Source organism: Bactrocera latifrons, unplaced genomic scaffold, assembly GCF_001853355.1.
Source record: "Bactrocera latifrons isolate USDA-ARS-PBARC rearing strain unplaced genomic scaffold, ASM185335v1 scaffold_379, whole genome shotgun sequence".
Taxonomy (NCBI): Eukaryota; Metazoa; Arthropoda; class Insecta; order Diptera; family Tephritidae; genus Bactrocera; species Bactrocera latifrons.
In genome coordinates, this window is record NW_017537022.1 from 119,194 (window position 1) to 130,622 (window position 11,429).

Below are 11,429 nucleotides of genomic sequence, written 5' to 3' on the forward strand. Positions count from 1 at the left end.
CACGGTAGTTGGCGCAGATTGTGGGGTCTCCTTTTTTGAGGATTGGGCATAGCACACTTAAATTCCAATCGTTGGGCATGCTTTCGTCCGACCGTATTTTACAAAGATGCGCCTTATAACCGCTCTTTTAAGCGCAAATAATATAATTCCAATATAATATTATTTAAAACAAGAATTGTAATTAATTCATTAATGTTTGTGAGAAAGAAAAAAAAATTTTAACTAGTATTTGATACTTCCACCATAGATTGAAAAATTGTAAGTCATAAGTTTGTTTGCTCTACCACATTCATGCCAATTCCTTGTAAGAAAAATGTGAGACCACCATATCGTTCGAACGACAGTCGGGACTACGTAACCGGAACGGACTCTATCCATTTTCCGTATGTTGATTGTGGCATATGAAGTAAAGAAAATACTATTGGCCAATCGTCGTACAATAGTAGCTAAAGTTCATACGGTCAATAAAGAATATGACCTGCAAGTTATGCGCAATTTGCGCAAATCAATTTGAAAGAATAAATGGGCTTCTGCACCATGATAATGCCACTCCTCACGCGATAGTTCAAGGTTGCGTAAAAGCGAATAGTTACGAACAGCTATAATAAAAAGATTAAAATAAACAATAAGCTTTAATTGGTGGGTGTTTTGCGAAAATAATATCATTCCTTTAGATTATACAGATAACGTCCTCGAACAGCAACATTGGAAATACCACGAGAAAAGGTACCCTAACCTATCTCATAATGCCAGCGTTTCTGATCGCTTTTATTGTGCATATGAAGTATAAGGTCATATTTGGAGGAAGTCTTTAAGTACAGTGCTTCCAAAAAATAACGTTTTCGTTTTCCAAAGTGTGGGTAGCGTTGTTGGGAAATATTTTTTCAAATGAACCTCAAATAATTGCGTGACCGATGTCGGCTTACAGGGTTTTTCCGGAAAGTAATAGAATTGATTTTCTTTCGCCGCGACTGTACATCAGAGCGTGCGCGTACCAACTGGATTCGGTAGAGAGCGTTCCTAGCTAACGAAAGAGCGGCTGGTCAGCAGTCTCCCAGCACCTGTGTTTCTGTGAGTGGAGCAAGCCGAAAAAGTTGCTTTCGTTAGAGCAGAAGTACTCGATTAAATTAAGTCTGAAACTAGGTAAATCTGTGACAGAGACGTTTGATCAAGCAAGCTTACCCAGATGTTGCTTTAGCAAGAAGTGGTGTGTTTCGGTGGCATCAGGCCTTTTTGGAGGGCCGGGAGGAGGTTGCTGATGAAGACCTGCGACTTCGTGAAACAAGTCCGGCATCCCAACGCAGTTGCTCTACAGCCCAGACGTGGCCCCTCCGGACTTTTTTGTTTCCTTCCCTGAAAGGCAAGCGTGATAAGAAGACAGAGGAGATTAAAGCAGTGTACACTTCGGCTCTCAAGGACGCATTCAATTTTTGGAAATCGCTCTGGCAGCGCTGGAGCATATTTTGAAAGTTTTTAAAAATTTTAACGATTGGTTCAATACATTTTTTTAAGTTGGCTCAGTTCTCTTACTTTCCGGACAAACCCCGTCAATCGACTGTGACGGTCGTTCCATTTCATTAAATTTCTTTTCCTCCAAACACCTTTTAGTAACTTAACTTGTTTCTTTCGAATCCTTCTCCTATTGGAACGCCCAGGCAAGCGGCATTTCTTCACTAGGAAATGGAAGCATTCTGAAATATATCGACAAAGGAGTGACCAGTCATCATTTCCTTGATCCAATAAATGAGTCCGGAATACCGCGCTCAAAACATGAAGCTTATACTTCCATGTATCGTAACCGCACAGTTACCGTTTTTGTTGTGTTTTTCGGTTGGTGTTTCTGTATTGGATGGGGGTTGTGCATCTTCGATTGATGCAACCATAAAATGAATGAAGTCTTGTAAAACGTTAACATTAAAAACACAAATTAAAATTGTATACTTAAATGAATCTCACCGTTATTTTACGAAGATTTTCTATAATTTTAATTTTTCAAACCACTTTTTCACGCACTACTGAGCAAATAAAAAGTCCCGACAAGTCATCGTTTGTTTTCATGTCGACTTCTGATCGTCTAATGCTAACGAATTTTAAAGTGAAACCCAAAAAGATTTTATTAAAAAGTAAGGAAGCGCTAAGTTCGGTAACCGAACATTTCTTACACTGGCAACTTGCAAGGACCAAAGGGAAATACTTCCATGGCTTAATAAAACTTTATTCTAAAAATGATGCGAAAGAATTCAACATTCATTGACTCATATCAGACGTAAACTCAATCGAAGAGGCTAAATTTAATATATACATATATTGAGGTGATGTGCAAAACGTCAACCAGAGGATCGGAATTTATTACGTTAGGGATATGAGGTTTGGAACAAGGTCTAAACCAATTCCATTTATATTAAGCGATAACGATATAATTTTGAAGAAAGCTTGCCCATTTAATTTCACTGAAATATGAAATTTATTTAAAGATAGGTGCGAAGTCGGAAATCACTATATAGGGTATATTGGGGGCAAAAAAGGTTTGGGCAGATTACACAAATTTTTGACATTATTCACGCAATTTTATAAATACATAAAGTCAGCCTGAAGTTCGAAAATCTTTCTTTAGGTATGTTAATGGAAGTATTTGCTGTTGTGTTGAATGGGCAGTAAAGCGCCTGATTTCACCACTTTCCCACAGTTATGTAGAAATGGGTTTGTTTGAGCTGTTTAATAATTACCGTAATACTACAATCCTGATACTAACTTGATACTCTGATGCTGATACCCTGGTGATATAAAGGGTTTGATCATATACTTATGAATATATAAAGCATGCCCAGCACTACTTAGATTTTGATCGAAACTGTACGTTTCCAGTATTAAGAAACTGGAGCCGAACCTCCTTTTCACAGATGCACAAGTCGTTTCTTAAGCTTTGAAGTTTTTATACTTTTGCAACATGTTGCTACAGATTGTTATATTTTTGTTCGCATATGAAGGTTATTTGTATCATCTAAAACCAATCAAAATAGATAGAGTTACATACATATATATATATAATTAGAATGCCAGGACGAGTTGAAATCCAGGTCTGCTGTAACTTGAGTAAAAGTTAAGATATATTGATGGAACTTGGTACATAAGAAGTTTGGTATTGTAAATTGACGTAATTTGACCACTGTCATGTCCACAAAACGCCATTAGTTGATAATCTATAAGTTGCCAAAACTAAGCAGCATGAGGAGTACTTGTGATTTGAAGATCATTAAAAAGTGGACTTGGCCTCGTCCCCTAACATGTTTAACATATACATATGTATACATACATATATCCCACCATTGAAGCCATCTGACCCAAATTTGCACGGAAAAAATCATTTCAACTCTTCTTAATACTATGTGAAAACGGGGGAGTCGTATGATAACCCCGGCCGCTCCCTATATAACGGGTTTGTTAAAAACTGCTTGAAGTGTAATAATGCGTCATTAACATTTTACATTCAAAATGGTAGAAAAGGTCTTAATACGAGAATGGCTGTATACCCCTTATACGGGCCAATATGTAGCTAACGTAATAAAATGAAGTGAGTATGTTTTTCTAATAATGCTGCATTTTTGAGTAAAATCGAGTGAAAACTTGCCCTAGCCCCCCATAACTAATATCAGAATTTTCAAACATGGGAGTGACTTTACTCTATTTATTGGATATTGGTGATTCTATATGAGGTATCACAGAGACACTCATGGATCATTTAATTATGTTAATTTGTTTAATCTTGTTTTGCCAAAAATAGATATAGTCGCATTTGTACTACCCCTTTTTCTCATATACCTAATATAAAATTTTCAAACTTATATATGTATATTAACTGAACGTTTATAATTCAATGTACTATAGTTTAAATCCGAGATTATATGAATTTAGTCTACAAATTATCCCAACTCCCAGATATTACATATGTATGTACTTAGTATACAGTATACTTCAGCAATGTCTAAATTAATTCAATCAGTCCATCCCTTCCTCTGCCCTCAATATAGCCTAGGTTAAAGTTTGAAAATTAATGAAATTAATACGAGTATATGTACATATGTATACTTTGGTCTAAACCTTATATAATGAAATGAGATCCTCTGGGTGATGTTTTCACATCAACTCTTTATATTAAATGTAGCCTTTTAAGTTGAACAAAAACAAATATTAATAATAGAAAATCGCTTTATTGGTTTTAAAAATATTATTCATTAATGTCTATTCACCTTTGCATGTCCAAAACGTGTGTTCAGAACGCATCAACTGGCCCTTCAGTGTCGAAAAACGTCTCAAATTGATATACACTGGTCCTTGATAGAGCTTCATCGTCAAAAATTGAATGAAGTTCATCGATGCTTTGTCAGTGAGTTAATCCATGTTGAATGTTGTAAAAAAATGTTTATGATTTATTCGGCTCACCTTTCCCACGATATTCTGCCGACTGCCTTTCTGCTTCCAGGTCGTAAGCATAGACCCAAGACTCATCGCTAGTAATAACACGTTTCATGACACCCTGGTAGTCAAAAAGCATTATTACACAGACGTTAGCGCGACGCTGTTTTTTGAAAAAAAAATTGAGTAATTTGGAACCAATCGTGCTTTCACTTTTTTGGGAACAATTGATCATTCAAAATGGTTTGCACTAATCCGATATTCCAACGATGCCTGTAAAATCTCTCACTGCCAATCGTCAATTCTCATGCACTAATTTCTTTATTTTATTGACGTCTTGGTCATCAGTTGATGTTGATGGTTGTCCTGGACGTCGTCAACGCTTTCTCGACGCTATTTGAATAATTGGTAAAAATCAAAAACACTTGCTCGCAGTAAACAACAAAATTGTTTGCCTACAGACGAATACACCATAGAATATTATTGGCTTTACTACGGTTTCATAGAGCCAGAACACTACCTTTGGTGAAAGATACCACCTTTTCCCTATAACTCCTTTACAGCAATATAAGGTAAATGATGTCTTCTTAGCTCACTCCACAATATTTGGCATCCATGAAAATTTTGTACCAAGGATCAGATTGGAGACGAAAGGAGAGTCATGTTTGAGATCTTTTGCCTCCTAGCAAATAAAACCATTTTAGTTTTACTTGAATTCACGGCTAAGCCACTTCTTTTCGTACAGTTAAATACCAGGTATCCTTGTTCTTGTAGACTGAATTTAGGAATTTTCCATTTAGCATAAGAACAACATTTTCTGCATGGCGTCACTGCTGCATATTCAGGCATATTCATATCAAATCATTTTTTTTATACCAAAAAAAAAAAAAAAAAAAAAAAAAAAAAAAAAAAAAAAAAAAAAAAAAAAAAAAAAAACAAGAAAAAAAACTAAAGCTTTAAATGCACCTAATTCACTTCAAACAAGTTTACATGCATGCTAATGAATATTTATATAAATCGAAAGTAATTCCAACAGTTTTAGATTTATTTATCATATTTTGGGCTTAATTTTGTTGGAATTATTGGCCCTAGACGTCGACTCATGCTCGCTACTTAATTTCTGGTATAATTTCCGGATATTTTGTCCCACTAAGTCGTTAAGGCAGTTTTTAGGCACCTTTTTGATGAAGTTTAATGTTTCCGAATGCGGGTTTCCAATAAGTTCTAGAAATATTGAATAGGATTGATATCCGGTGATTACGGGGCATATAGAGTTATTTTCATTTCTGTAATAAAAGAAGTAATTTAATTATTTCTGAGGGTGGATAAGTTTGTAGATTTTCGTACATATTTATGGTGAATTGAAGCGTTTCAACACATCACCATAAAAACGATTGCCGAAACATTCCTTAATCGCCGTTTAAATATTGCATTGTTCGGTGCCATGTTAGATAATATTTTTTATATAGCGCAATACAATTTTCTGTTGTGATATGAAAAATATTCCACATGGTGGAATGTTAATGTATCAGTTCTTAATATTTAGTTTGTTTCCCTTTTGACTTTATGACTTCATGCAACCGGTTGATTGTACCAATTTTCTGACATCACAACCGATTTTTTTTTCAATCTTTTAGGAGCGTCTCCTTAAGTCTACTCTTCGATATTCTATGGTGTTATCTAATCTTTCAATCCCAAAAGTGATGATTATTTTGGCGGTATACTTTTGAACTTTGTCTTGATTCTATAAGAATAATTCATGCACTTTTTTCTAAATTTTATTATAAAATATTTAGGTACATGTGTTTGTCCCTTATATTTTCTATAAAAACAAGCCACCGATATGCAATCCCACAACACCACTCCAGCACCACCGTGCTTAACAGCAAGTTGTCCGAATTTCTCATTTAGGGTTAAACCTTCTCGTCCCCACATCAAGGAGTGTCGATCCGATTGTTACACGCAGAATTTACTTTGTCTGAAAATATTACCTTCTCTCAAAAGTTGATTCTCCAATTTAATTTCGCTTTAGCAAAGGAAACTCGCTTCATTTTGATCGCCTTGCTTATTAAGGCCTGTGAACCCTTATTCTTTTGATTGTTTTAAAGCATTGATAATAATTTTTCTTTCTTCAACCGTAGTTCTTTTCGTTTTTATCCCTTTTCTTGAAAATATAAACGAATGACGTTTTATGACACTTTTGTACACTTTAGGCTACGTTTTAGTAAGGCTGCCTAATCTTTTCTAGCAATAAATATAGCCATAGCCTATGTTACTCAGGGTGAATGTAGCTTTCCAATGGTGAAGTGATTTTTGAAATCGCCGAACTAGTTTTTGAATTTATTCGTTACAAACACACACACAAATGCAAATAGTTCCTCTTTTTCTTTATAATACTCGTAGTATCTGCCAATATAGCAATTATATCCGAAAATAATTGCATTTGGCACAGCTATCATTGAAGCTAACTAAATAATTTTTATACTCTCGCAACAAAGTTGCTAAAGAGAGTATTATAGTTTTGTTCACATAACGGTTGTTTGTAAGTCCTAAAACTAAAAGAGTCAGATATAGGGTTATATACACCAAAGTGATCAGGGTGACGAGTAGAGTTGAAATCCGGATGTCTCTCTGTCCGTCCGTCCGTCTGTCCGTCCGTCCGTGCAAGCTGTAACTTGAGTAAAAATTGAGATATCATGATGAAACTTGGTACACGTATTTCTTGGCTCCATAAGAAAGTTAAGTTCGAAGATGGGCAAAATCGGCCCACTGCCACGCCCATAAAATAGCGAAAACCGAAAACCTATAAAGTGTCATAACTAAGCCATAAATAAAGATATTAAAATGAAATTTGGCACAAAGGATCACATTAGGGAGGGGCATATTTGGACGTAATTTTTTTTGGAAAAGTGGGCGTTGCCCCGCCCCTTACTAACTTAAAACGTCAGAAACACTAAATTTTACGGAAGAAATGTCGGAAGGAAGCTGCATCCAGGCTTTTTTTTAAATTGAAAATGGGCGTGGCGTCGCCCACTTATGGACCAAAAACCATATCACAGGAAGTACTATACCGATTTCAATGAAATTCGGTATATAATATTTTCTTAACACCGTGATGACATGTACCAAATATGGGTGAAATCGGTTCACAACCACGCCTGAAATCTCGATTATCACTTTATCATGCGAGGGTATAAAATGTTCGGTGACACCCGAACTTTCCTTACTTGTTTTTATATAATTAACTGAATATAAATTTAACAAGTACGAAAGAGCTAAGTTCAAGTGTAACCGAGGATTTCATGCTTTTGCAACTTTCAGTTCAAAGCCGGAGAAGTTATTTCAGGTGTGGGCAAAACATAATTTCATTATGAAATCGTTCTTATATTAGGAAGAAATAGGGGTAGATGTTCTCCGAGCTTTATTAAGGTATCTCAAATATCATAATCATTTAAAGTTTTAAAGTCCTGTTATTAGTTATATGGCGGCTAGGTTAAATTTTTACCCGCTCGTATCCATATTATGAACAAAGGTCCATTGTTAAAGACACTGGTCGTGCAAAGTTTTATCCCGTTATATTAATTGCTTCGTGATTTGTGTACTGCAAAGTGTAAGAATGAAGTAGAATTTAAAATTGTGCTATATGAGAAGTAGGCGTTTTGTAGTGTGGTTTCGTCCATTTTCTTACTCTGCCATAGAAATATAAGAAGAATGGCACGTACTCAATTTCGTCGAAATCGGTCGGTCGCGGTGCGGTGCCACGCCCATCGTTCAATTTTCCCACCGGTTCACAAATAGCCCTCTCATACCATCGCGCTTTTAGAAGTTTTTAACAGTACCGTTATATGGGGAGTGAGTGGGGTTATCCTCCAATTTCATCCGTCTTCACACTATCGGTAGGAGTTCTTATATTACACAGTACAACAGCTAATCTGGGGGGTGAGAAATTCCAAGTCAGGGTGATGGTACTAGGTCAGTATAGTAAAACCCTCAAAGGTCAGTTTTTTATGACCTTTTAAATTTTTTCCTTATCTTGATGTTTTTTCGCTTAGTGAAATTGATGAAATTGGAGGATAATCCCACTCAATTTGATTATTGTAGCTTAAGTGGTTTAGGTGATACGTATAGTACATTAAACTTATTAGAGGACCACGCCCACTGTTTTAAAATTGTTTACCCACAGATGCTCTTGCTACTGCAATCCTATACCAAATTACAGTTTTTTATCTTAATTTAGTGCTTAGTTATGGCACTTTCTGTGTTTCCGGTTAATGGCGATTTGTGAAAGTGCTCCGATTACTTCTAATAAGACAAAAAAAAATTATTTTTGAAATTTGCACCTAACCCTTTGATTGCGAGAGTATAATATGTCCGGTTACAGCTGAACTTAGCTATTCTATACTCGTTAAGCTTATGTTTTTTTGCTTTTTCAATAAAAATATTGTTCTTGTTTTGTATAATGAAGTATTTAAAAATTCAATCTACCAAACTCATGGCTAAGTTGCTATCAATTAAATTATTGAAGAAATTTATATTTAAGTTGCGTCACAAGTAGCTCTACGAATTTTGGGCATCTTTTTTTATTGCCAGATTATACATATTTATGAAACAAAATGCCATTTAAGAATGTTTTTAAGCTTAAGCTCTGGTTGAACTTGGTTTTATGAATGAAAAATACATTAAATTTACTAAAAACAAAATTTATTAAGAGAATATAAAACACGAATGGTGTTTTTGTGAAATTGACAAAATACTAATACAAGTAGCCTTTAAGACTTAGGTCTAATTCCAAATTTATTTGCAAACAAATGTGACTACACTATATTTAAGTACTTCCATCCGCTATTAGAAGGTATGCACGTGTGAATGTTTTTTACTTTCTTTGTTATCCGTATTTACATAAATGGTAATTAACCTAAGCCACTGTTTTTTTTTATTCCATTTCCAGAAACAGTTGTCCAGAATTTTGGTACGACAAAAGCATCTAATCGAAGCTTTCAACACGACTCGGCCCTCGTTAAGCGCAGCGGATATTGCCAAGTATCAGAAGACGTAAGTTTCATTTGTAGACATTCATTCTTAAATTCGCAAAATGTCTTTTTATACTCTCGCAACATATTGCTAGAGAATATTTAGTTTTGTTCGCCTAACGCTTGTTTATAAGACCTAAAAATAATCGAGATAGATATAGAGTTATAAATGACTGTCTGTCCGAAATTCATAAATCTCTTTCTGATAATAGTGTAATCTTTTGCGTGATACGGCTGAAATCAAGGTAAATACTTCTCTTAGTTCTCCTAAGCCACATATTCGCATTTTCTAACATCCCCTTGACTTTATACCTAAAACATGGTCAATCTGTAAGATATATTCTCGTATCAGGGGTGTTGTGGAATTTGATAATTGTCCGAATCTGAATTGAAACCGATTAAAAATGTAGTAGGTGCCATTAATTCAGATATTATTGGTTTGATGTTCGAAACAGAAATTGTATCGGTTTGGGTGTCATGGAAACCAATTTACTCTGTCTTGGGTTTCAGAACACTTCTGAATATTTTATGCAAAACGTAGTAATAAAATTAATTGTCTAAGAGCCAGTGGACGGCAGACTGTATGTATTTTACCAAAGTTGATATTTTACTTAAAGATTCTACCAAGCCTACCTTACATGGAATGGGGAGTCCAGGGAAGGTGGCTATGACGAAAGTATTTTAACAAAGCTGCTGTTTGGTCATATTCATGAATACAATGTATGCAACGCTTGTAATTATTTGCTTGTAATTCCATTTTGTAAGTATTATCTTGTGTCAAACGTTTTGAAAATTAAAAAAATCGAAAGTATTTTAAAGCGTCAGACTTACTAAATTTTGCACTCAAAATAATATAAATAGCTTTATAGGAGGAAATTGGACAATAGGTGTAGCACTGGTCATACTTCGGATAAAATCCATAAATCGGATAAAAACTTGTCACCATAAAACTAATATCAGGATTTTTAAACATCAGGTTATTTAAACTCCATATGCATATATTGAAGGTGGTATGTGGGGCACCTTAATGAAACTCAAAGATCTCTGCACGCCGAGTCCTGGTGTAAACGATTTTTTTTTAATGATGGCCATGAAGTTTTTTACACATGTTCGTCAGGAGTTTTTGCAAAAATTGAAATTGTTGATTACAGAAAATATTTAAAATTAAAAAGAGTCGATTTTTTTTAAGTATCTCTCCTTCGTTCTATTTCCACGGATGCGGAAAAGTGTACAGATTAAGAAAGTATTTTATTTTTGCGTTTATATTTTGCGGACCCTGAGACTTCCACTATGCAGAACATCTTTCTATGTTTCCGAGAAACAGGTCTTCGGGCTAACAAGATAGAAACTGTTAATTGGTAAACGAAAATGTGTGAAATTGGTCTATGAATTATCTCGACTCACATATACTCCATATAATAATTTTCGTTATGTCAACAAACCTTATGCCGAATATGTGGGTGTTTGAGTTAGAATTGGTGGAAAATATGTTCACAAATATATTAGCCCAGACCCTTTTTTCCCAATTTCCCTCTATAACAATTTCCGACATGTAAATGTTGATAAAAATGTGTAATATTTACCTCTAACGAAATTAAAAATTATGTGGTGTTACGCTGAATATGAAAGGAGTTGGTGCAGACCTTGTTCTATTTTATTAATATACATAAACCTCATATTCCTAATATAATGAATTTCGATCGTTTCTTTAGCTCTTCGATTGAATTTACGGATTTTTATTTGAGAATGATTTTAATATAATTTTCGCTGACACCAGAAGGTATTTCCCCAGCTTTTACCTTTGTAAGTTGTGAGAGAATAAAATGTTGGGTTACATCCGAAATTAGCCTTTCCTTCTTCACCGCAGTCACCGCTTATGCGATTATAGCCGAGTTAACAACAGCGCGCCAGTCGTTTCTTCTTTTCGCTACGTGGCGCCAATTTGATATTCCAAGTGAAGCCAGGTCCTTCTCCACTTGGTCCTTC

The 11,429-nt window shown here is 35.0% G+C and overlaps 1 protein-coding gene across 1 annotated transcript in view; it reads left to right on the top strand.

Moving 5' to 3' along the window:
* Nucleotides 1–11,429, top strand: part of LOC108972105 (peroxisome biogenesis factor 1) — a 36,668-nt gene that overhangs the window by 20,472 nt on the left and 4,767 nt on the right. Inside the window, exon 11 of the mRNA XM_018938585.1 lies at nucleotides 9,362–9,465. Within this exon, the coding sequence (XP_018794130.1) occupies nucleotides 9,362–9,465 (104 nt within the window). The remainder of the gene's footprint in view (nucleotides 1–9,361; nucleotides 9,466–11,429) is intronic.